Here is a 27,720-nt window from a genome sequence, read left to right on the forward strand (position 1 = left end):
TTCCTGATCAATGATTTTAATGGACAAAAGATGTGCTTTTCATTAAAAAACAAGGACATTTCTTAAGTGACCCCAACATTTTGAACGGTAGAGACGAACAGGGAACATCCTATTGTCCACAAACCTGTGTGCTTCAGATACAGCATAGATGTATACATTTAATCACAGTCAAGTATAAAGTAATGATATATTTTCTACTAGTTACACAATAGTACAAATATGCATGACATACACCATGACATGGATTGACACATACTAATGAATGTTGACATTTTAATTGAATCAAATAGTTAATTGACCATGAACATAGCAAGTAGAGGAGCGTAGCACTGAGTAACAGTTATTGGATAACAGCTGAAGTGATGTCCAGCTATATGACATTGGTCTCTGTCCGGGCTGTTAGAGTAGGGTAACAAGGAAGCAGGATGAGACAGGCAGAAGATGTAGTACACAACCCCAACTATAGAAGACAATGTGGGTTGGAATTTCACATTGATTAGAGTAACCTTTTGTCTCTGCAAGTTGCTTTAGATAAAAATGTAATTTATCAGATGCTTTTATCAACTATAGAGGACCCTGGGTTTGGATGCTAGGAGCTGTGTGGAAGCAGAACAGAGGGATGGATTGTTCTGTTTAATAAACAGGAAACACCTCATACAATTCTTCCACCTCCCTGAAAGTAGGTATCATTCATGCAGTCTAAGTGAGACTATAAACATATAGGCAAACAGTTATTCACACAATGATTTCCGTTTAGAATAAATGTCTCGTAGTGTTTCATAAAGCACATCTAAAGGTACAGCATTCTACCAATCTAATGCCTCATAAAGAAGAGCATTCTACCCTGTGCTTCCAATGAACTCTGATAATTCCTATTAGAGTGAATTGCTTCCACATACATCATATACTGTGGTACATACAAAACAAACAGATATAGTGCTGCCTGTTATAGGCACAGAGCATCCATATTACTTGACATCCAATATTGTGCTACTTGTGCTTTTACAACTACAGTTTACCAACTGTATATGAGATTAACGCAAATATATCAATTGTGAATGTTTGGATGAATCTAAATAAAAACTGTTAATCTGCAAGCTTGTGCAAATATCCAGTGTAAGAGAGTAAAATGGAAAGGTAAGAGTTGAGGGTCTTAGTCTTCAGGATTCTTTTGGACAGGCTGAGAACTCAATGTATTCTCCATTCTGAAACACACAAGGGGAGAACAGTTAAGAGCTGAATTTCAAGCAGTGCTGTTCAATACAAAAACAGCAGTAATGACATCAAATGAAGGCTTTTTTTGCAATCTCTGCTAATAATCAACAATGCATCTCAGAGTAAACATCTCACCAGGCGGTCATCATACCAGACAACACAGCTTAGAGGCCATCACAGGAACAAATCACCAAAGCCAGACAGACTACAACTGCAAAGGTTTGTGTCACTGTCTAATCAAAACCCGGCAGCCATTTTGAAAACACCTGTTCAAGCCAGGCTACAACGAGTGGTACTCATGTAGGTCATACTCAGATGCAACACATCACCATACGATGAGAGGAGACACAGGTACGACCACCTAGCATAGGAGAATCCATAGAGCTAGCTGTGGCCATTCTAGACTTACCTCAGCATCATCTTTAAACAGAGGCTGGAAGTAAGCAAAACAAAACATGTAATTGGAGCACATGGCAAAGTTGAAACTACATCCCTATTCTGTAGCCTACATGGTTTTACTAGCCTATATGTCAAATCCAATGTATAGGCTACCTCTTGGATGCTTCATGCCACACCATTCATTCACACGCATGGGATCATAGTAATGTTTTAGTAAATATATTGCTAATCTGATAAACATCTATAAAAACTCAATCAAATCTGTTAATACAGGGATGAGATGACTCATTCTCATGATGAAAAGTAAAATGACCGAAGATGGATTACCTCATTACTTTCATCTGACTGATGAGGAAAAACAGTGGTGACTAGGAGGTTTTTAATAAACAGGAAATAGTGACAAGTTGAAGATAGAAAAAAAGTGGATAATACAGTGTGCTGAACTGGTTTAGGTTCGTCAGACAATATAAACTGACAAAGACCGGTACAGTAAAATATTATTCACTTCGTTTGATTTCAGTGAGCTCAGGTCGGAGAGCTAAGCTCTCTTAATTGAAGCAGAGATGAATGCTGTTGGAGGAGCACAGAGGAGAACAGTAACGCTAGATCATAGTCCATCTCTTACCTGGGCGTGGGACTGGCTGACCTGGTGTATGAAGTCAATCACAACATCATTCCCCACAGCCTTAGCCTAAGAGAGAAAACCTAATGATCCATGTTACATAACTAGTCTGGGTTACCCTACACATCCTTTACTATCCATGTTACATAACTAGTCTGGGTTACCCTACACATCCTTTACTATCCATGTTACATAACTAGTCTGGGTTACCCTACACATCCTTTACTATCCATGTTACATAACTAGTCTGGGTTACCCTACACATCCTTTACTATCCATGTTACATAACTAGTCTGGGTTACCCTACACATCCTTTACTATCCATGTTACATAACTAGTCTGGGTTACCCTACACATCCTTTACTATCCATGTTACATAACTAGTCTGGGTTACCCTACACATCCTTTACTATCCATGTTACATAACTAGTCTGGGTTACCCTACACATCCTTTACTATCCATGTTACATAACTAGTCTGGGTTACCCTACACATCCTTTACTATCCATGTTACATAACTAGTCTGGGTTACCCTACACATCCTTTACTATCCATGTTACATAACTAGTCTGGGTTACCCTACACATCCTTTACTATCCATGTTACATAACTAGTCTGGGTTACCCTACACATCCTTTACTATCCATGTTACATAACTAGTCTGGGTTACCCTTACCCTACACATCCTTTACTATCCATGTTACATAACTAGTCTGGGTTACCCTACACATTCTTTACTATCCATGTTACATAACTAGTCTGGGTTACCCTACACATCCTTTACTATCCATGTTACATAACTAGTCTGGGTTACCCTACACATCCTTTACTATCCATGTTACATAACTAGTCTGGGTTACCCTACATCCTACACATCCTTTACTATCCATGTTACATAACTAGTCTGGGTTACCCTACACATTCTTTACTATCCATGTTACATAACTAGTCTGGGTTACCCTACACATTCTTTACTATCCATGTTACATAACTAGTCTGGGTTACCCTACACATTCTTTACTATCCATGTTACATAACTAGTCTGGGTTACCCTACACATCCTTTACTATCCATGTTACATAACTAGTCTGGGTTACCCTACACATCCTTTACTATCCATGTTACATAACTAGTCTGGGTTACCCTACACATCCTTTACTATCCATGTTACATAACTAGTCTGGGTTACCCTACACATCCTTTACTATCCATGTTACATAACTAGTCTGGGTTACCCTACACATCCTTTACTATCCATGTTACATAACTAGTCTGGGTTACCCTACACATCCTTTACTATCCATGTTACATAACTAGTCTGGGTTACCCTTACCCTACACATCCTTTACTATCCATGTTACATAACTAGTCTGGGTTACCCTTACCCTACACATCCTTTACTATCCATGTTACATAACTAGTCTGGGTTACCTTTACCCTACACATCCTTTACGATCCATGTTTGTAAGTTGGAGAGAAGCTCCCAGTCCCAAACACTCACCACCTCCATCGGCGTCTGCCCGTCGTAGCCTGGCGTGTCCAGGTCTCCCCCGGCCAGGTGCCACATCTCCAGGCCCTTGATGTCAGCACTGGCTGCCAGACTGCGACACAGTACCAGATAATTCAATGGGAGGGTTGATATTCAAGAGGTTTCATGATAAAGGGACTAAACAAGCAATCAGATATCTACAGTAATAACATCAGGTTTTATAGTATAATCTTAGAATAAACAAACTACTTGATTCTGAATAGGACTGAGTGTGCTTGTTTGCCTCCAGAGACAAAGGCCTTGCTCCAGTAACAGACAAAATATTCACTTTAAAAAAAGAGAGATATCAGTTAAACGGAGCAATTCAGGGTTCTGTGGTGGTGGTGATGTTTGGATGCTGCAGAGGTATGAAGCTATGTGGTCAGGGAGCATTCCAAGTGTTTATGGCAAGACAACTAGGACAACTGGTCATACCTGCACAAACTATGTAGGATCAGTCTTTGGGCAATGCATGTGTGAGAAAGTGCTGTGTGTTTCTCACCTGCACAGCTCTGAGCCGGCATCCTCCAACTCATCCCTGGAGAAATGAGCTCCAGTCTTTCTCAGCAGCTTCACCACCTCTTTGTGTCTGAATGGACAGACAGACGGACAGACACACATGCATAGATATGACCGACACTTTTCAAATATAGATGCAATACACAGTGTACTAGAATCAAGGAAAAGATGAAAGGTAGAAAGAAAATCAACATCACACAGTGTGAGTCAGAGTCAACTGAAATCATAAGGTGGAACAGTACTGATCCATTGTTTGAGGTCTGATTTATTAGGACTGCAACGTGCATTAGTCATATTTCTAGTTTTCAAAGTATCTGCTGACAGTGACCGGTTATGGCACTGTGACTGGGTGCTAAACAAGCAGGGACAAGTTCCAGTTAACCACCCACACATGGAGTTTTAACAGAACGTCTCAGCAGCTTCAAGGATACACTACACAATGGGGGCAAAGGCAACGCTCCAAGTTGGCACACTCCTCAAACAGAGACATTTCTAAAGATGGCCAGAACCAGGGACACTTTGAGATAAGGTTTGGCCATAGACAGTGGCAAGCCAAGGCTAATGTATTTCCAGTCCTTTTGTTAGAGACTAGTCACAGTTTCTATCATCCATGAAACTGAAGACAGACAGGTAAGACTGGTTCAAGCAGCTCCACTCAGTTTCACTCCTTATATGGTCATAAGGAAGGTGGCTTTTGAAATGTGGTCTAAACTTAAAATGGCATAAAGCCTAAAAACAAACAAATTCCATAAATTGTTATTTATTGCAAGTACTGTAACTGTTACAAAATGAAACATATTGCATTTTCATAGAGACTTAGTGATTTTGACAGTGTAAGAGAGCCTGAATGGGACAAGGCTATTTCCCCAAGCACACAGGTGTCTGAGGTTAATTATGCTGCCAGGTTGAAAATCCCACTCTGCAACCCTCTGTCCTTCAGTACCAAGTAAACATGGGCATGCCTGTGCCTGCCCTGGCAACGGTTTACAGCCACTTTTCTTGGTGCTCTCACACACACACTTGTACACACTTGTCTATTTCTCCTTGAGGCACCCACAACATGATATTTAAGACTGCAGCCTTGAATGTCTTACTGTCCCCAAGCGATGAGCACACGGCAATGTCAATGGATGATAATAAATACATGAAAATAACAATTTTGGGTGAAAATAAATACTGTCGCTATTGGCAGATTACAACTAGCAGCTAATTATTGTGGTGGCCTCAACTCCATCAAAACTCCTCTAGTTTCAACCCCCACCTGAAAGACCCAGTAGCAGTCCTCCCCTCCTGGACATTATAGTAATTTAGCAGGCCCAGACTCCCTGCCTCAGACACTGTAATGAGCTGCAGTCTAACAGCCTACTGTTTGTACACCATTCCCTCTAAAGACTGCCATGGAAATATATGGAGGTTGTTAATGGCCAATGGGGGATTTCAAATGCCCCACTTAATTCTGTGTGAATGATATCATTACTGTGTGATGCACACCCTCCTCCCTGGGCAGATAGAAGCCGTCAGTTAGAATGGGCTACTGGGGGGCTTGAATCATAAGGGATGGGTGAACATCAACTGTAGAGGCAAAGCTTTTAAGGACATATCATACGTCATTTCCACCAACACCCATCCCTCTATCCCTCAATGCACCTCAGCCACCCCCCCCAAAATGTAAAGCTCTCATCTTGGCCCACGTGTTAGCTCAACCCTACCTGAAGCGCACAGCATTGCGCAGGGGTGTGTCCCCATAGCGATCTTTGGCGTAGACAGTGGCGCCCTGGCTCAGTAGATACTGCACCACATTGAGGTGGCCCTCACAGGAAGCGATGTGCAGAGGGGTACGTCCATCATAGTCCCCCAGACTTAAGTTACTGCCCTGATGACAAGAAACACATCTCTTACTGTATAGTTAAATAAAGGTTAAATAATAAATCAATATTACGGTGCCATGATCATACTGTGTATTTTAAAACCATGTATTGAGGTATCAAACCCATGTAGTCCTACACATTGACCTGTTGCACACCTTACTGTCACCGTTCAGACTCATCTCGAATTGATACTGGGTGGCTTGAGCCCTGAATGCTGATTGGCTGACAGCCGTGGTATATCAGACCGTATACAACGTGTATGACAAAACATGTATTTTTACTGCTCTAATTAACTAGGTAAACAGTTTATAATAGCAATATGGCACCTAGGGGTTTTGTGATATACGGACGATATACCATGGCTAAGGGCTGTGTCCAGGCACTCCACATTGAGTCGTGCGTAAGAACAGCCTTTAGCCGTGGTATATTAGCCATATACCACACCCCCTCGGGCCTTATTGCTTAAATATATCCCTTAGAAAATAAGCTAATTTCCCAAATAAGTATGTTATATAACATTTAATTGCCTGGAAACACAAGGCAATCATTCTCATGTCAAAAGTTCACTGCAAAGGAAGCCATAGTGATTATACTTATACCAAAGTCATAAATGAAATGACACTTTAAGCTCATTTTTAGCCAAACTTCAGATCACTGTCCTTCGGCCTCTGAACATCACAAGGAAAACATACTTATATCCTAGAGATAGTCATGGTTAGACCTTTACTGCATAAAATACAATTTGTCTCTAGCACAAAGGTCAAAGGTCAACTTGCAGGTCAAGTACAGAGTTATTTTGTTTTACAAATTAATTAACCCTACCTAGAGGACTAGATGAGGGGTCATTGTGGAAAAAATTAAATTAAATAGTATTTCAGTGTTAAACTCACTACGGGTTCAAATTGACCTTCAACATAAGGGGTCTCGTAAAAGAAAATCAAATATGCTGTATTCTTTTCTAGGTGAACAGTCTTCAGAGTGGAACAGGAATAGATAGAACTGGTATTTAACATTGGATTTTGAGAGTAATTTGGGCTACTAGGCATCTATCTGTATTCTGCATTGAGCCAGGGAATGTAGCAGAACCAGTCAGGTCATCATAACATATGTGCAAAGTCTGTGGTATCAGTATGGAAACGTGTCTATTAACACACAAACATATGGTTTGAACTTTGTCCTACAGTCCTGTAATCATGTCGTTAGAACAGGTGTTTTCTTCTCCCCCTCCTGAAAGTATGTGAGGTCAGTTGTTGCAGTGATTCTTTTTACTAACAGACATGTTATATTTCTGTAAATGTTCCTCACCATCTCCTTTATGGCATCCAAGGCCTCCAAGTCTCCTATCTTAGAAGCGGCACAAGCTAAGGTGGGTGTCAGAGCATCCCGGACGGCTTCTAGCTCCTGGAAATATCAGCAGAAAAACCATCAGCTGTCATGTCAATACAAAGACTGACAATCAGTGGAGGAATGCTGTATGTAATATGTTGTAAGTGACACCTATAAAAATTGGATTTAAAAACCCTACCGCTGGGCATTGCAATGACTTTTTTTGTACTTCATTGGGAGCTCTGTCCTATCAGATAAGCAGGAGCCCGATGGAAACATGTTAGGTGGAAAGTAACCCTGCAGACTCAGTGGTGGTGACAGTGTGTGTGTGATGTGGCTGGCTGTGCGGTGGCCTCACCTCCTTACAGCTGATGCTCAGGGACTTGGCGATGACCTGGATGAAGCGACTGTCACTCAGAGTGAGCTTGGCCCCCTGCAGGTCAGCGATCATCTCTCCCCGCAGGTTCTGACTCAGCATCTGGACAGGTACAACAGAGACAACAAAGGACAGATAACACACAAACACAGTCAACACAGACAAGCATGATCAAGGATTACACCATCGTGTCACTGACCTTAATCCGCACGTGAATCATCTCTGCCATCTATTGCCGCTACCTTCTTGTTAAAATAGAACTAACACAGATGTCACTCTAAAGTTCAGCCTAATGTTGACATTCGCTTCAAAAGATTTTCTATAAGGGGCCTACAAAGTGTAGTGAGGTAATGAGTGTGTTTTGACTGGGACTCCTACCTTTCTTTTGGCCTCTATGCTGAGGTCCGTCCTGGCCAGCACGTAGGACAGCTTGCACAGGGCAGCCTCAGGAGTCATGTCACAGCCTGCCACCAGTCCTGCGTCACTCAAGGCCTGAGGGGATCAGGACGACATGTTAACACACATCCATTCACATCATGTGCACTCTCCCACTCCCACTGAACACAGGGTTCTGGTGTACCTTTCCAGTGGCGTACGATGTGGTGACAGAACCCCTCAGACACTGGGTGCAGTTGACCATGATCACGCCCCTCTCTGTGGCATTCCGGAACTCCTCAAGCAGGTCAGCACGGTTGTCAGGGCGTTTCCACTACCATACGTCTCCAGGACGATGGCCTCCATGGGCGCCTGCAGGAAGGACTTCACCTGCGCACACACACAGACACAGACAGCGGGATGAGCGGCCATCTCAGTCTGGCTTGTGGACAAAGAAGGAGTGTATGAAGCTAGGATCGAGTTTAACAACATGCCCAGACCCCCCCCCCCTCCAGCCCATCTGATGCATATGCCCCCCAGGGTGATTCACTGGCTCCAGGATCGCTCTTTAAGAACACCAGCTCTGGTATCTGGAGAGGAGATGGATCAAACGGACAGGCACGGGGAACCATTAACTTCAAGGTGTTCAGAGACAGCATCATTTCACTTGGCAACGGTCCTTAGACCTAACTTGTGGAGGGAGGGAATCATAGCAAGTTATCTTCCATTAGATTTTGGATCAAGCAGCTAGCTAGCCAAAAATGTGTGCAACACAGAACCCCAAATAAACCCCATGCTGGCAGAGACCATGGAAGGCAGAGGAGACACTGATGCATAATCAAAGAAGCAGATAATAACATACATTTAAAAAAAGCATCATGGCCAGCGTCGGCAGAGGGACCAGATTGAGACAGTAAAACCATCCTCCCCTCAATCTGTAGCGAGGGAGGCATATCTAAGTGTTTAAGTGTCTGTGCCAAGCCCCTCGTCTTTAACGGGTAATTGGACAAGCCCCATAACCCAGTCTCATTTTTCACTGGACTAAACGCAGCTGGCAGCCCAAAGCAGCTCACGGCTGTATGCAGACCACTTGGAACGCCCACACGATGCTGGCTCGTCAGAAAACACAGTAGGACCTGCATGAGAGGATTCACCACAACAGAGCTACAATGAAGAGTTCTGGATAAATATGGCTGTTCTGATTTAGTCTTTCTACAATAGGGTGTTACTTTCACTATTACCGTACATCAGAAGTAGGAAGGCCGTAATAATGTGGTTGAATGGGCAACAGAAACAGGGCAGAGCCACTATCCACCCCTTCTCACCCCCACCCTGGGAAGCCTCTTACGGTCATCGCAGTGATGCCTGGGAAGAGTCTCAGCAGACCCACGTTACGGTTCATCTGAGTGCTCACTCTGAACCGCGAGGTTGTGTTTGCTCTCCACACCGTGTCCCAGTTAACTGCAGGGGAGAGGGAAAGAGTTCAGGGAAAACATCAATCCATCAGCCATGTCAAGGATATTAACACAGGACAGACCCAGTATTACACCACTTGATTACTTTTAATATCCACTTCAGCATTGGCCAGAGGAGCCAGGTTAGGAGAATTGAAGGCATTGAAACTCCCAGAATCCACCTTGGTCACACGGTTGCCCCGGTACAGCTTGTTGTGGAAATACAGACAAACCTAGAGACACAGATGAGAATGAATGAAACCTCCTAAGACATCATTATTAAGCAAATACACTGAACCAAAATGTAAAATGCAACATGTAAAGTGTTGGTCCCATGTTTCATGAGCTGAAATAAAATGTCCCAGAAATGATCCATATACACAAAAAGCTTATTTCTCTCAAATTTTGTGCACAAATTTGTTTACATCCCTGTTAGTGAGAAGTTCTCCTTTGACAAGATATTCCATCCACCTGACATGTGTGGCATATCAGGAAGCTGATTAAACAGCACGATCATTACACAGGTGCACCTTGTGCTGGGGACACAAGGCCACTAAAATGTGCAGTTTTGTCACAACACAATGCCACAGATGTCTCAAGTTGAGGGAGTGTGCAATTGGCATGCTGACTGCAGGAAAGTTCTACACAGCTGTTCCCAGATAATTAAATGTTCATTTCTCTACCATAAGGCGCCTTCAATGTCATTTTAGAGAATTTGGCAGTACGTTCAACCGGCTTCACAACCTCTGATCACGTGTATGGCGTTGTGTGGGCGAGCGGTTTGCTGATGTCAACGTTGTGAACAGAGTCCCCATTGTGGAGGTGGAGCTATGGTATGGGCAGCTATGGACAACGAATACAATATCATTTTATCAAAGTCAATTTCTACGTAGAGATTCTACAAGAATCTGAGGCCCACTGTCCTGCCATTCAGCTTCTCTTCCCCTCTAACTCTGGTCTGGGAGTGTTGCAGACACTTCATGTTTTTGATTTGACCTGCGGGGCGGCAGGGTAGCCTAATGGTTAGAGTGTTGGACTAGTAACTGAAAGGTTGCAAGTTCAAATCCCGAGCTGACAAGGTACAGATCTGTCGTTCTGCCCCTGAACAGGCAGTTAACCCACTGTTCCTAGGCCGTCATTGAAAATAAGAATTTGTTCTTAACTGACTTGCCTAGTTAAATAAAGGTTACATTTTTTTAAACAATTTAAAAAACTCCAGGAACGGGGTTGTCTACACGGAGTGTATAAAACAAGGTGTCGAAAGTGTTCCACAGGGATGCTGGTCCATGTTGACTCCAATGCTTCCCACGTTGTGTCAAGTTGGCTGGATGTCCTTCAGGTAGTGCACCATTCTTGATACATTTACATTTACATTTAAGTCATTTACATGGGAAACTGTTGAGCGTTAAAAAAATATAAAAAATCCAGAAGCATTGCAGTTCTTGACACAAAGTGGTGTGCCTGGCTACTACTACCATCAAAGGCACTTAAATGTTTTGTCTTCCCCATTCACTCTGTGAATGGCACACATATACAATCCATGTCTCAATTGTCTCCAGGCTTAAATCCTTCTGTAACCAGTCTCCCCCCCTTCATCTACACTGATTGACATCAATAAGGGATCGTAACGGTCACATGGATTCACCTGGTGAGTTTGTCATGGAAAAAGCGTCTTCTTAATGTTTTGTACACTTTGTATGCACCCTTCAACAGTTACAGCCATTTTGTGCTATTGATGTAACAGAGCATATGACAAACCAATTGATAAAACACAATTACAATCACATTTTCCTCATATCTTCATTTAAAATGTATCATTCCATCTTTATCGATAGTAGCACATTGTCTAGATACAGCATTATAATAAAGGCCCCGGAGAGTGTGTACATTTTGTTATTCTCTTGAAGATAAACACGCTTTGACAACTCTGAAGTCTCATCTGGCAGTTTCAGGTCCTGTATTGTGACACCTTCATGCTTTACTGAACAGTCTTGTTAGACAAGTGGTTTAAGGCCTTTGGTGCCTATTGTCTGCCAACAAAGTTCATCCTCACACCTTTATTAATCAGGGAGGACATAGCCAGTCGTATCACCTTAATACCATAGCAGGCTAAAAAGCTAGACACAAGTCAACAGCTTGGACAATAGTATGAACACACATTCAATTTAGAGAGAAGTGATATAGTTCTCATCTAAAAATGTGCAACTGGGAATAGGGTGATATTTGGCCAAGATGATTCAACAACATTGCATTCAAAAACAAGTGCAGGTGACATGCAGTCAGGTGTGTGTGAGTGCTGCTCCAAGAAGTGTCCCTCCCTCCTCTACTCACCTCAGGAATGACAAACTGACCAGCGATCAGCAGCGCCCCCAACAGGTTGTCTCTTCCATCGTTCCTCATCTCATAGATCGGCACCTGAAAGAGGTCATAAAACAACATTTCACCCTTCTGTTATCTTATCTTTATGAAGCAGTTTAGCTGTATGGATGGCAGCTGTACCTGGGAGCCGGTGAGGATGACAGGCTTCCCCAGATTCTCACACATGAAGGACAGAGCGGATGCTGTGTAGGCCATGGTGTCCGTACCGTGGAGAATTACAAAACCGTCATACTTCTCATAGTGTTTCTGGAACCAAGAGACAAAGAGAACAGGATCAGACTTGAACCCAAGGTTCCAAGGTCAACATGTGTAGCCTACATCTTGCCACAGGCTACTTGAAATAAGTACTGTATTTAATACAAAAGCTGTACAGTACATTTACATAAAAGGAAAGGGACAACTGACTTTTACTTCAGTGGATGACTTGAGATTGTTGTGTTATTGCATTATAATGTCTCTGCTTATGTAAATGGTAAAAGTCAGGGTTATGGTTAATGTTAGTGTGAAGTGCAAGATAAATAAAATGACCACACCAAGTACCTCAATGTCCTTCCCAATTGTAGCCCAGTCATCTGTGGTCATATTGCAAGAGTCCAGCAAGGGGCTGTACTCTAAAACAGTGTACACTATCCTCTTATTTTGTTTGCACAGCCTGGGAAAAGACAAGTTGAGTCATAATCATCCTATAATAACCAAATCTACAGAAAACACCCAAAGAAGCTCTGTGCATCAACAGAGCAGACAGTTTACATAGACACACAATCTATTTTTTGACTTGGTTATTCTGTTTACTTTACAAACTCATTAAGACATGGAGCCGGTTCTGTTTACACGAGGAAAAGGCAGAAGATAAAGGAAAAGTGAAACAAGCCTACGTCATGAAGCGAGACAGAGTCTATTTGGTTGGGCCTTCTGTTTCAGCAGCAGGGTGCACAAACCGGTTCCTAAGCGCTGGGTGTGAATTATGGGCATGATGAGGGAGGGGGCGACTCCCTGGGAAGTCTACGATGCTGTATGAGGAGTTACTAATTTGCGGGTGAGGGGTGCCTTTTGGGAGTATGGAGGGGGGTTGAAAAGGGGTGTGTTCGAGAGCGAGACCCCATGTTCTAATTAGACAGGGGCAGCTCATCCTGGCCTCCCATGCATATTAATATGTCCTCTAGATGGAGGTAACGTTGGCCTCCCATGCATATTAATATGTCCTCTAGATGGAGGTAACGTTGGCCTCCCATGCATATTAATATGTCCTCTAGATGGAGGTAACGTTGGCCTCCCATGCATATTAATATTTCCTCTAGATGGAGGTAACGTTGGCCTCCCGTGCATATTAATATGTCCTCTAGATGGAGGTAACGTTGGCCTCCCGTGCATATTAATATGTCCTCTAGATGGAGGTAACGTTGGCCTCCCGTGCATATTAATATGTCCTCTAGATGGAGGTAACGTTGGCCTCCCGTGCATATTAATATGTCCTCTAGATGGAGGTAACGTTGGCCTCCCGTGCATATTAATATGTCCTCTAGATGGAGGTAACGTTGGCCTCCAATGCATATTAATATGTCCTCTAGATGGAGGTAACGTTGGCCTCCCGTGCATATTAATATGTCCTCTAGATGGAGGTAACGTTGGCCTCCCGTGCATATTAATATGTCCTCTAGATGGAGGTAACGTTGGCCTCCCGTGCATATTAATATGTCCTCTAGATGGAGGTAACGTTGGCCTCCCATGCATATCAATATGTCCTCTAGATGGAGGTAACGTTGGCCTCCCATGCATATCAATATGTCCTCTAGATGGAGGTAACGTTGGCCTCCCATGCATATCAATATGTCCTCTAGATGGAGGTAACGTTGGCCTCCCATGCATATTAATATGTCCTCTAGATGGAGGTAACGTTGGCCTCCCATGCATATTAATATGTCCTCTAGATGGAGGTAACGTTGGCCTCCCATGCATATCAATATGTCCTCTAGATGGAGGTAACGTTGGTCTCCCATGCATATTAATATGTCCTCTAGATGGAGGTAACGTTGGCCTCCCGTGCATATTAATATGTCCTCTAGATGGAGGTAACGTTGGCCTCCCATGCATATTAATATGTCCTCTAGATGGAGGTAACGTTGGCCTCCCGTGCATATTAATATGTCCTCTAGATGGAGGTAACGTTGGTCTCCCATGCATATTAATATGTCCTCTAGATGGAGGTAACGTTGGCGTCTCGTATTCTCCTGCTTGCGCTCTATAAAGAGATTATGCCTGGGCTAAACAGCTGTGCAAAGATCTTTCCCCTTAATCTCCCTTTTTAAGACACGGGACAAGACACTGGAGGGCGGAGGGTGCAAACCATCCCCTTATTGGGGGTTCAATAGAACAGCAGGGGAAATAGCAAGCTTACCCTCAGCACCTAACCAAAGGCCTAAAGACACTACCCTAATTATCCCTGGCTCCAGACACAATCCTCAAACATATGTTGTTCATAATCTTAGTGATTGTGTCGCTGTAAACAATATTCAAATCACAAATTACTCATTTATCTCCTGGTATAGCCGACGGTGTGGCAGGGAAATGGGTATTAGCATATAGAGGGTTGGGTAGGATGCCTGCTGGCCTGCTGATGAGGAACAGAGTGGTGAGAGGGGAAAATGGGAGGTTGAGGTAAAGGCTACCCACAGGGAAGCTCACTACTGCTTTTCACTCCGCTATTCAACAAATCAATTTCCTACTCCACACAATGTAAAACATTTAAGCAATGTTAGGATTTATTGACATTATCTTTGTCAATGTTATTTCAAGTCCACTGCACATGCTCACTGCAAAGCATAATATAAACAATAAATAACTCAGGCATTAGGGACATTTAATAGCAATGTTTGGTGACAGCTAGTACGTGTTAATCAACATTAACTTGAAGCCACAAAAAGGAACATAATGATCGTAATACTGAAAATTAACCTTACAGAAACGAGGAAAGAGGAGGATTGAATAAACTACTGAAATTACACTGAAAACATAATGAGACTGATACATTTGTCTGTGGGACGGAATCTGAATCCATACGTCCTATGAATCTCCTGTGAGACTGTTGAAGCGATGAGGAGTAGAAGGCTATGGAGGTGACATGGCAGTCCTCCAAACAAATATTACCATGATCCAAGCAGGCACAGTGCCACCATCCCCCCTTCACGCAAACAGCTTTAAAAATAGCACACTTGTGTAATTCTCTTATCTGTCCCCTATAACCCAGACCCACCCTGCCCCCTCCAGTCTCTATATCTGTGGTCCTGAGCTGCTCTGGGTTTTAGGTGGCGGGACTGAGCCCTGTGCTGGTTGTCTGTGTAGAGATTAGCGTGCAGGCAGGCAGAGGCGCCCCCACTGCCACCGGCATCACAGGCCCAGAAAGGAGAGGAGGTTGCTGGGAGGGATTTGACCCAGGATGCCTTGGCCTGGGCTCAGGCAACCTCCATTTGGAGGGGCGATAGCCGACAACCTTTGGATCAGACCTGCCAGGACCATATTCAGCAGAGGGCCCTCTCGCTGCTCCTGAACACACGCACTGAGAACCAGACTACAGGAATCAAACACGCTCAACACAGATTATCATCACTCTCTGTCAGCGTGGTACCAGCAACCCCTCGCAGGCCTATTCTCTCTCTCTGGCAGCAGCAAAACTCCTGGGGTTGCTACTTTAACATTACATAAGTGTTATGAGAACTTGACTGTTCTGCACCGGTTTTAGCTAGACATGAACCAATGGGAGTAGCTCCCTCCAGCGGGAGCGAGGCGAGGTATCTGAAGAGAGGAAATAAGGGTAGAATGTCAGGCAGGAGTGAACACCGCTACTGAAATGCTGCAGCACAACTCCCTGCAGGTCTGTGCTCCAATGATCACTCCCTGACAGGTCCACACAGACAACAGCAGCAAACTGTTCCTGCCAGGCACCCTTTGACACCAGGCGGGACGGATACAGAGGATTCAAACCACACAGCATAGCGCAGGCACACAGTATGCTACCAGTATTTCAGGACCTTTTTGATAGTTCATCAGCGAGGTCTGTCGGCATCCTGTCAAAACAACAGACAGTTTTAGAGTGAAATGTTCCCAGGCATGCAGGGAATAGAAACGTGTGTATGATATCCCCTAACAAGCATTGTATATCCTGTAGGCCTACTGCTATGGAGGCATCATAGTGAACAGATTTTGGGGGAGGATGTCAACCTTTATCCTGCCTTGTAGGTTGAAAAAGCCCTGAAATAAAAGCTGTCAATGGTTATAAAACAGGAAGCAGAGCTTCAGTCTTGTGGGATGCAACGCTACCGTGGGCCCACGGGTCGGTAGGTATCACACTTTGTGGGTCACGCTAATGGTACGGTTTCGCTATCTTTATATTTAAGAAAATAATTTAAAACACATCACCCTTAAAACAATGAACTCTTTATTTTGCCTGTAGACAAATCAAACTTTCCATCCAGTAAAATGGCAGCATGACTGACTACGCCTGGTTTCTGTCTCTACTGTATGAAATCAAGGGGAGAAAAACATTACAATTAAAAGTGCTTCTTAGCTTTGACAACCTGTAGCTCTTCATCTCCCAATCCAGTACATAGTGAACCGTCACAGTGAGGTATCTTTGAGCTGCTCTGGAGGGCCAACTATCAGTGGAGAGCTAGATGGGGTGTCTGTGTCAATTCCTTTTCAATTTCTCTCCGTGATGTTTCACAGAGTTTGGGAATTCGTTTGCTGCTTGAAATGTCTGTGTCAATAATGCGCTAATCATTTTTTATCAGGTGACGAAATCCCGAGTCAGTAACCACCGAATAGGGCTGCAAATCTTCAGATATGAATACTCCCACTGCTCTCGTTATTTCTTTGTTTTTCTGAATTTGTCGCAAATTGTTGTTGGAAGGCAGCAGCGAGAGATTGTTCTGTTTTGGCTAACGAGTGGACTCTCCTTGCTCCAGCTCCACCTGCAAGGGATACGGCCGGGTGATGGCCACGTAAATGACACGTTAGAAGTGTTTCCACTCGAGTAGCCGACAGTGGCCAAGCAACACTTGCAGACTGTACTTTGTTTGTTTATGGTCTTCTTACCCCCATCATCGTATTGACCGCTGAATCCAAAATGTTGCCACACAACGGATTTGAAAGACGACAGTGCCTCTTTAAATGTGCTTCTCTCGGTCTCGCTAGCGCCCGCCATTGCCATGTTGGAGATGAGATAATATTTGTTTTTAGTTTCCCCCCTCTTCATGGGGACCCTTTAGAGAGATTTCCTACTGGGAAGTCATTGCAAATCGTCCATTAGTTGTTTAACAGGGAGGGGGTTGCGGTCACTACATTTTGAGACATTGGTGTGGAGTAAAGTTTGTCAGCCCTCTAGAAGCCCCCTAATGGCCACAAACTGCACGTCTGGTTCCCTGGATGTGAATGTACAACGTGCGTGTAGTCTGCAGCGCAATAAAGAACATTTTGGAAATTATAGGAAGATGACAGGTGTACCGTAATTCTGCTGTTCACGTGTGCACATTGAACCGTACCTAATGGTTCGATAACACTGTGTACCGTTGCATCCCTACAATAGACACTCATCTCCTGTGTAATGAAATGGTAAGGGCGTGAAAATGTATGTATCTGTAGAACAGGTAGGTTGAGGTCCCCTTCACATATTTCTATAAGACCAGTTAGACTAACTACTCTTACTCTACTCTAATTTTATCATCATCTGTATCAAACTACAAACTCTCCATCTGAAGTTTGTCAGTCAAATAGCACCTTTTCACAGTTTGAATGATTGTACGAAGACTGTACAATAAAGTAAACCATGTCAAAATTTAACTCTAGCCTATATATTAATAACAGCAAAGACAAAGTAAAAAAAAACAGAGAAAACAGAAATAGAAGGCTGCAGAGGAGCCCAGGAGAGGTGGGGTGAGGTGGAGTGTATGGGTGACTTACGGCAGGACAAGGGTGTTCTCCTGTGGGCCACTCGTGCTGTAGTAGTCGTACATACGGGTCTGCAGGGCATACTGCTCATCATGGAGGATGGGAAGCTTTCGCAGGGCCTTCACAAACGCATTAGGCTCTGGGGACAGCACTGTGGATGAGAGAGAGACAGAAGGTGTTGCCATTCGTGTACAGTGCAACATAACTAATCAGTCAGAGTTCAGGAAAGGTGAGCCCAATAATAGCCTACATAGATCTGAGTGTGGTGTCATTTTTGAAAAGAGGGTGGCAGAACACAACATTTTGGAGCGTTCAGATAGGAATATGCTATGTAGAACACACTCTCTGACATGTAGAATAAGGTTTCACGTCAGCTCTATTCGTGGCATTTCTATCTGCAACGTTCAATAACGTTTGGCTACGAAAGCGTTTGGCTATCGAATGTAGCCCAGGTTTACTAATTCCCAGTAAATCATGCCTTGTATTATACTCAACCCTAGTGGCAAATGTGAGAATAACATCAATATGAAAAGCAGGCTGTTTGGAATATAGTTAATCTATTGGGAAATGTCTTATATAACTCATCATAGGTCAATAGCCTACCAGAATATGCTAATCTGATAAACCAACAACAGAGCCTGGGTCTTCAATGGTGAAGTCAGTTACCACTGAGTGCCTATTTCCAGAAATTAGTCCCCAAGTAGCCAGAGTAGGAGAAGGCTGCAGGCTAAGTGTCACACTGGAACATGACTGCTAATGCGTTTCAATGGGAGAGATGAGGCAGGGCAGCTGAGAGGAGTGAAACCTGAGTCCAAGCCACTGGAAAAAACTGCTGACTAAAATTAGGACCTGTGAAAAGTGGACCACCAGCCACTGGTTACAGTAGATGGAAAGATTGCATAAAGACAATTCTCGGGGCCATTCCAAACAGAATCTTTGGAATGGTGTAAAAACAGTAGACCTAGAAACTATGGCCATGTTATTTATGGTCTAGTGTTTACTCCAAGTACCATCCACAGTAGTGGATGCTGAATGAAATGAGAAGGGCTGGTTAGCCTAAAGATATTATTCAGCAGACATCTGATCCAAAATGCTTGACAGTTAATGTTTCCTTGGCCCACGAAGGAATATTCATTCTTTCCACATTTCCCTTTCCAGGACATAAATTATACAGGAAAGAGTAGCCTTTGGTTTTCCTCAAGGTTCCGTTTTAGGATCTCTCTCTCCCCTCCTTTTACTGCTATCTGTACATTTTAATGAAACATGGTGAAGCCTCAAAATGGCCTACCCTGGAAGCATGTGTTTCAGACATAAGGAAGAGGATGGCAGCAAATGTTTTACTTTTAAACTCAGACCAAACAGAGATGCTAGTTCTAGGTCCCATGAAACAAAGAGATCTGCTGTTTGATCTGACAATTAATCTCAATGGTTGTACAGTCGTCTCTAGTAAAATCGTATAAGACCTCAGTGTTACTCTGGACCCTGATCTCTTTTGACAAACATATCAAGAACATTTCCAGGGCAGCGTTTTTCCATCTTCGTAACATGGCAAAAATCTGAAACCTTTTATCCTTTTATGCAGAAAAGCTATTCCCTGCTTTTGACACTTCTAGATTAGACTACTGCATTTCTCTACTCTCCGCCAACCTAAAGCACTAAATAAACTTTAGCTAGTGCTAAATATGGCTGCTAGAATCTTGACTAGAACCCCCCAAAATGTATCATATTAATCCAATGCTAGCCTCTCTACACCTTCTTCCTGTTAATGCTAGGGCTGATTTCAAGATGTTACTGCTAAACTACAAAGCACTACATGGACGTTCTCATACTCATCTCTCCGATTTGGCCCTGCCATACATACCTACACATAGCCTACGGTCACAAGACACAGTCCTCCTTACTGTCCCTAGACTTTCTAAGCAAACATCTGGAGGCAGGGCTTTCACCTATGGAGCTACATTTTAATGGAATGGTCTGTCTCTCCATGTGAGACGCAAACTTGGTCTGAAACTTAAGACTTTACTGGAGACTCATCTCTTCAGTAGGTCCTATGATTGAGTGTAGGTGAACGGAAAGGTGAACGGCAAGGCACTGGAGTGATGAACCGGCCTTGCCGCCTCCCATTGGGGACTCTCTGCCACTATTACGGGGGCTGAGAGTTTCTCTCTCTCTCCAAAGACTGGAGTTGAAAAGATGGGCAGATTAAAGTTCCAGTGTTGTGTCACAAATGTAATTATCTTTGTAAGGGTGTGTGGATGAAAGCTCCTGATTCAGCTGATCTTTTCCTCAAACTCATTCTAGACTGGCAAAGGTTTGTGGTGAACACTATAATTTAGGTCAACTGTGACTGATTGGACAGTTAACCAGTACTGAAACAAACAATACTGTAGCGACCCGCACAGACAGCTGTGTGTTATGTGCTAGGCTAGGAGGTGGTTGTGTTGTACTGACCAGTACCCGGTGTTTGCGGGGTCCGACATGTCAATCAACCTGCTATCTGCCAATCACGGGAATGCCTGGAATGTTCTGATGCCGGGCATCCTGGTGGTTGGCGGAGTGGCGTGGAGGGGGGGTTGGGCATTGGAAGTTAAGACCAGGTTCAGCCTTTGTTCTCTCTCTCTTACATCTGGGCTTCACAAGAGAAGGTCACGGTTGGATTGTGGGTTATCTATTTGGCGTGTGCTACGGCCCAAACAGTAGCCTGTGTAAAGTTGGTTCAATAAACCGTCAATTCGCAAGCTCAGGCCTCTGTCTGGACAATTGTTCATTTATGATCTAGTCAGGTCATTACATTGGTGTCAGAAGTAAAAACGTTGATACAAGTTAGCCAGCTAGCTAGCTGACTTATGTGGCTAGCTACCGTAGGTGAGAACGGGGATTGAAAATGCTTCGAGGGAATCCGAAAGTGAAGGTGGAGGTAGGGGACGATTATGGCCAAGGAGGTGCGTGTGAATGGACGTCGGGGTTCTGTCTGAGGAGATCGCCAGGGCGTCGGAGCGCAGAGGCCGCTTGAGGGAGGACGTTAGAGTGATGGTGGCTGAAGCGGGCATGAGTGCTTCGTCGAGTGTATTTCGCGCGGATTCTGGTGGGCGGACCGAAGTGGCGACGTCGACGCGGCGTGACGAGGATTCTGGGGCTCAGGATGTAAACAAACATGGCGGCGCCCAGTTCCCGGCTGCGTCCGTATCTGTTAAGACCCCGAAGTATTCCGGTAAGGCGGATTGGGAAGCTTTTCATGCTCAGTTTGAACTGTTAGCTCATTTTAGGGGTGGTCGGATGAAGAAAGGGCACTGCAGTTGGCTTTATGCCTCACGGATGAAGCTCTGTCCTGTTTGATATTGATTAGCCCCGAGGACAGGCATGATTATGGTGCTCTAGTGGGAGCACTGAGGAGGCGCTATGGACAGTGTGTACAGCCCGGGCTACTGCGCTCCGAACTGAGGAATAGACGCAGGCAGCCTGGAGAGCCTCTACGGGTGCTAGCTAATGACATTGAGAGCCTCTCTCGGCGGGCATATGCTCACATGCCCCCTCCGTGCAGAGCGAGCTAGCACGGGACCAGTTCATACAGGCGCTCTCCCCTACGGAGCTGCGCATACAGACCCAGCTGGCTCATCCTGAGTCATTGCAGACAGCCTTGGAGATGGCTTTGGAGAGGGAGCTGGTGTGGGCTGGGGCTTTGGGGCTTGGGGGGTGCAGGGAGACACACCCTCTGTGCGAGCTGGGGGCAGAGCAGCCCGGAGCCGGAAAAGCCTGCTTGGGTGGCCGAAATGACAGAACTCATTCGGGCTGTGTCGCTACAGGCGGCACGAAACACAAGCCCTGGTCCCAGGGTCTGCTGGGGTTGTGGCCAGCCAGGCCATCTGCGCCGAGATTGCCCCATGTCCCCCAGAGCTCAGGGAAACGGCTCGGGGTCCGCATAGACCGGGTAGTGCGGACCCCTGGCTTTCTATCCCAACCACCATCATCTTCAGGAGGAGCCCACCGGCACAGACGGGAAGCAAGGCTCCACTTCCCCAGAAGCAGACGAGGGCAAGCGGAGGGAGCCTGTTGTTGTGGTGGGCCGGACCTGTGTTGGGGACTTTTGTCATGTCCCTGTCACTGTGGAGGGGGTGCCCTGCTCCGCCCTGGTGGACACTGGGTCCACAGTAACCCTGGTGAGGCCAGATATTGTGCCAGGTTGGACTCAGTGTGAGCCTACAACTGTGCAGCTCCGCACAGTCACAGGTGAGCTGGCACCCATGAAAGGGAAGGGAATAATGACTCTGACAGTAGGGGGCAGGACTGTGCGTCATCCTGTGTGGGTGGCGGCTGTGCAGGACCCTTGTATCCTGGGGTTGGACTTTCTTAGGAGCACAGGCTGCCAGTTAGACCTAAATAGGGGCACACTGAGCTTCCAGGGAGGGACGGAAGTCACCATGGCCCCCCCTAATGTCACATTCACTCAACCCAACAAACCCTTTACTCCAACAGTTAAAGCAGCAGAGACTCATGGCTGCGCCCTCCCCCACAGCTGTGTGTGACTTTTCCCCAGTCCCCCTGTCACCTACGGCGGTGTGTTACATTCCCCCAGCTACCCCCATGACACAGCCCTCTGTGAGCCGGGCCGCACCCCCAGCCCAGCTACCCCAGATGGGAGAGGAGAGGACACTGTCTGCAGTGAGGGAGATATGGGGGAGGAACTGTGTTGGTCTTGACCCTGAGCAGCAGGAACGGTTGTGGCAGTTGCTGTTTGAATTCAGAGACAGCTTTGCGTTGAGTGAGGAAGAGGTGGGTCAGACTCTTCTGGTGCAGCATGAGATCGACACAGGTGATGCTCGACCCATCAAGATGCGTCCCCGCCGTATCCCGCTGGCACGCCAGGAGGCGGCAGACAAGGCTGTGTTGGAGATGCAGCGGGCAGACTTCATTGAGCCCTCAGACAGCCCCTGGGCGGCGCCAGTCGTCATGGTTCCGAAGAAGGGGGCAAGCTGAGGTTCTGTGCGGACTACAGGCGGCTGAATGAGGTAACCAGGAAGGACTCATACCCCATACCACGTATCGATGAGTCGCTGGACCTGGTTAGGGGGTCCTCCTGGTTCTCCTCACTAGACCTCCGCAGTGGCTACTGGCAGGTGCCCCTCTCCCCAGAGGCCAGAGCCAAAACTGCGTTCTCCACTAACAGAGGACACTGGCAGTTCAAGGTCCTGTGCTTTGGCCTGTGCAACGCTCCAGCTACTTTTGAGCGTTTGATGGACAGGGTGCTGGATGGCATCCCCCGACAGCAGTGTCTGGTATACCTCGATGACATCCTGGCCCATGGCAGCTCCTTCCAGTCAGCCCTGGGGCGCTACGGCGTGTGCTGGAGAGGGTGGCTGCCGCAGGTCTGAAGCTCCACCCCGAGAAGTGCCACTTCATGAGGAGAGAGGTGTCCTTCTTGGGCCACCGAGTGGGGAAGGAGGGGATCAGCACCATGGAGGACAAGGTAGGGGCTGTCAGAGACTGGCCCACCCCCACCGACCAGCGTCAGCTGAAGAGCTTCCTGGGCCTGGCCTCGTACTACAGGAGGTTTGTACGGGGCTTCTCAAGCATTGCTGCTCCACTGAACCGCCTGCTGCCGAAGGACAAGGCTTTCACTTGGACAGTGGAGTGTGAGGAGGCGTTCAACACCCTCAAACGTGCACTGATAGAGGCCCCCGTGCTTGCCCCCCCTGACCTCACCTTGCCCTTTATCCTGGACACAGACGCGAGCAATGTGGGCATGGGTGGGGTGCTGGCCCAGGTGGGGCCAGAGGGGAGAGAGTGGTGGCGTACTTCAGCAAAACATTTGACAAACATGAGCGCCGCTACTGTGTCACCCGGCGGGAGCTCTTGGCTGTTGTGGCTTCCGTCAAACACTTCAAGTACTACCTGGGTGGTCTGCCCTTTACTGTAAGGACTGAGCACTCTGCTCTCCAGTGGCTCATGTCTTTCAGAGAGCCAGAGGGGCAGGTGGCACGCTGGTTGGAGGAGCTTCAGCCGTATGACTTCACGGTGGTGCACAGGGCAGGGGCACGCCACTCCAACGCCGACGCCATGTCCCGTCGGCCCTGTACTGCAGACGGCTGCCGCCACTGTGAACGGAGAGAGGGACGGGAGAGAGAGCTGCGGGCAGAGGAGGGTGTCTGTGCCACAGTGTGTCGGGCGAGCGGGCCTGTCTGCTGTGAGCTGCAGACTGTCGACGTGGCTGAATGGCGGCAGCAGCAGGGACGGGACACAGACCTACAGCCAGTGCTACAGTGGGTAGAGGCGCAGGTGAGGCCACCATGGGAAGAGGTGACAGCGCTCTCACTCGCGACCAAAGGGTTGTGGTCGAAGTTTGAGAGACTGCGGCTGGCTGATGGCGTGCTACAGCGGGCATGGAAGGAGTCAGCTACGGGAGAGGAGAGGTGGCAGGTGGTGGTCCCAAAAGCATTGCGGGAGGCTGTGCTCCAGAGTACTCATGGGGGGTGGGGACTGGACACTTTGGGGTCACAAAAACACTGCGCCGTCTCCGTCAGGGCTTCTACTGGGGGCAGCACAAGAGGGATGTGGAGGACTTTTGTCGCCGCTGTGACAACTGCACAGCGAGAAAGGGCCCCCAGGCCGCTCTCATGCTCAGCTCCAACAGTTCCCAGTGGGGGCTCCCATGGAGAGGGTGGGAGTGGATGTAGTTGGGCCGTTCCCCACCACAGACAGTGGAAACCGCTGGGTGCTCACGGCCATGGACTATTTCACAAAATGGCCCGAGGCCTATGCTCTGCCTGACCAGGAGGCAGAGACCATCGTCGACGCCCTGACAGCGGGGATGTTCAGCAGGTTTGGAGCTGCAGAGTCCATCCACAGCGACCAAGGCAGAAACTTTGAGTCCCGTGTGTTCGCCACCATGTGTGAGAGGCTGGGTATGCACAAGACCCGCACTACTCCTCTCCATCCTCAAAGTGATGGCCTTGTGGAGCGCTTCAACAAAACGCTTGGACAGCAGCTGGCCATCGTCTCTTCCAAACACCAGCGTGACTGGGACAAGCACCTGCCTATGGTCCTCATGGCATGCCGCTCCGCTGTCCAAGACTCCACCTCCTGCACGCCTGCCCTCCTCATGCTGGGAGAGAGATCCGCACCCCTGCGGAGATGGCGTTTGGTCGGCCCCTGGATAGCCCTCATGTTCCTCCGGGGCCGGAGTATGCCCGGAGACTCCAGGACCGCCTGGAGACAGCCCACACCTTCGCCAGAGAGCAGCTGGTGAATGCAGGTGTGAGGCAGAAAAGGAACTATGACGTGCACACCCGGGAAGGCACTTTGTGGCTGGGGAGCTGGTCTGGGTCTACAGCCCCCTAAGGAAAAAAGGCAGATGCCCCAAGTTGGACAGTCACTGGGTGGGACCCTGCAGTGTCCTGGAGAGGGTAGGGGAGGTTGTGTACCGGGTGCAGCTTCCTCCCAGGGGAGAAAGGTGGCACTGCACCGGGACAGGTTAGCCCCATACAGAGGGGCCTCTTCTCCCCAAACCCCAGGAACCCCCACAATTCCCCTCTCTGGCAATGACATTCTCCAGGCACCCACCCTCAGGTGCCGCAGACAAGGCTCCAGACAGCCCACTCCCCTGTCTCCCCCTGTGTCACCGCGTGGTTCCCCAGAACCACGGACTGTATTACCCGTTCCCGCTTCCTTGTCCCCCATATCCCTGCCTTCATCCCCTGGTTCCCAGAGGGGCACTCTGCGACCATCACGGCCACGCAGGCAAAGGAGACCTCCGGGTCGCTTCAGAGACTTTGTTTGTTCCCTCGGGGACGAGGGACTTTGTGGTGGGGGGCTGTGTAGCGACCCGCACAGACAGCTGTGTGTTATGTGCTAGGCTAGGAGGTGGTTGTGTTGTACTGACCAGTACCCGGTGTTTGCGGGGTCCGACATGTCAATCAACCTGCTATCTGCCAATCACGGGAATGCCTGGAATGTTCTGATGCCGGGCATCCTGGTGGTTGGCGGAGTGGCGTGGAGGGGGGGTTGGGCATTGGAAGTTAAGACCAGGTTCAGCCTTTGTTCTCTCTCTCTTACATCTGGGCTTCACAAGAGAAGGTCACGGTTGGATTGTGGGTTATCTATTTGGCGTGTGCTACGGCCCAAACAGTAGCCTGTGTAAAGTTGGTTCAATAAACCGTCAATTCGCAAGCTCAGGCCTCTGTCTGGACAATTGTTCATTTATGATCTAGTCAGGTCATTACAATACCTTTGGTTGTCTTGTACCCTTAACATAATATTATGAAGTTGAGTCCTGCTGTTGCGTAATTTTGTACGTCATATGTAGTTAATCATTAGTTGACCGTTAGGGCAGTACACATCCATCCACAGTGTGTGTGTGTTCTCAAATACATCTTACAATGGGAGGAAGGAAGGGAGTTGAAAATGTAATCTTCACTAACCATGCATGGACAAACATGATCATGAGTGCCGGGGTGTATTCCTAACGTTTCGCAACGGAAACAGTTTACCGTTTAAGAACCAAACGGAAGGAAACGGAGTGGGACCTACCAGAATTTGACCAATATAAACTCGTTTCCGTTGGAATAGTTTTTTGTTTGGAGTAAATGGTTTCTGTTGCAAAACCTTTCGTCTGTGTAATGAATACACTGCGACTGTAGCTAGCAAGTTTCCTCCATCAATGTGTTCCATCAACACGCGTAACACAGCATCATTCAAATCAAATAAATGCACTTTGTTTGGGCAACAAATACATTTTTAAAAGTCCCAGTCAAAACCTATTTACCGTTATTATGGTACATCATCCCGATAGTTCCTCCGGTGTTGATGACCAAGACTCGCGCTTCAGCACTGGGGCTCACATCCAGAGACTCAACACTGTTGCTGCTCGACAACCTCCTCCGTCGGCCAGGCTGTACCACATTGCTCCGGTAAACAGAAGTATGCGACTTGAACACAGACTGATCAGGTTGACTCAACCTTGAATGGGACAAAGCTCTAGCGAGAGAGGTCATTTCTGAAGCTGGTGACGGACATGAGTTCGACGTTTTACATTCCGCCATGATTCCTAGACAGCTGGTGGCGGGGGAAGAGTGCAAGTCAAACCAAGGGATGTTCTTAAAGTGACAGACCACTACCAATGACAGGTTGTTGTGAAGTGACAAAACGCAATTTACAGATACATTTAGCTATATCAGAACTGTAATGTTACTAATCTGCTTGATTTTATTATAAACCTAAGAAAATATAATGATTCACAATGATAATATTGCCCAAAATGTTTTTCCAAGTAAAACAATGCACATGCAATGATAACAATGAGACTAACACCATGCCCAGACCTGGGCCATCCTGCGCAAATTGATATTTAACATGTCTTCTTCATTATGGAGAATGACTAGTTCTGAAAACGAACGTTTGTCTGTCTCATACTGTTACCCTATTAATTCAGGCATGTAATGTGTGAAAATGCTATATGACTCAAAATATTGAGGTAACATGGTTAATTACATAGTCCATGAGTTTGGTGATGTTTGAAGGCAGTTTTAACTGAGTGGAAAACTGGTTGGTATTTTCCCCATTGTAAGTAAATTGATGGAGTTAGGCTAGGTTGCTAATGGTTTACATGAACGAGAAGGGATGAACATGGTGTCCAAACTTTCTGTACTATTTTTTCAACCTTATAGGTCCAATTTGTTTTATTTTCTATGAACAAAGGCTCAGTTTACTTTAGGTAATATATGTAA

At 46.4% G+C, this 27,720-nt stretch overlaps 1 protein-coding gene across 1 annotated transcript; it reads right to left on the reverse strand.

Moving 5' to 3' along the window:
• On the reverse strand, positions 1–27,072 carry LOC115146196 (60 kDa lysophospholipase-like). The gene is given in 19 exon segments (XM_029688118.2): positions 1–1,205; positions 1,625–1,648; positions 2,240–2,305; positions 3,738–3,837; positions 4,267–4,353; positions 5,993–6,156; positions 7,457–7,552; positions 7,836–7,955; positions 8,232–8,345; positions 8,434–8,555; positions 8,558–8,618; positions 9,577–9,689; positions 9,789–9,915; positions 12,014–12,097; positions 12,182–12,307; positions 12,602–12,713; positions 16,087–16,122; positions 18,014–18,152; positions 26,760–27,072. Coding segments are annotated over 19 exon segments (2,013 nt in total). The 5' UTR covers positions 27,037–27,072; the 3' UTR covers positions 1–1,160.
• Positions 27,073–27,720: the final 648 nt, after the last annotated feature.

The sequence above is a fragment of the Oncorhynchus nerka genome, linkage group LG18 (assembly GCF_034236695.1).
Source record: "Oncorhynchus nerka isolate Pitt River linkage group LG18, Oner_Uvic_2.0, whole genome shotgun sequence".
Lineage (NCBI taxonomy): Eukaryota > Metazoa > Chordata > Actinopteri > Salmoniformes > Salmonidae > Oncorhynchus > Oncorhynchus nerka.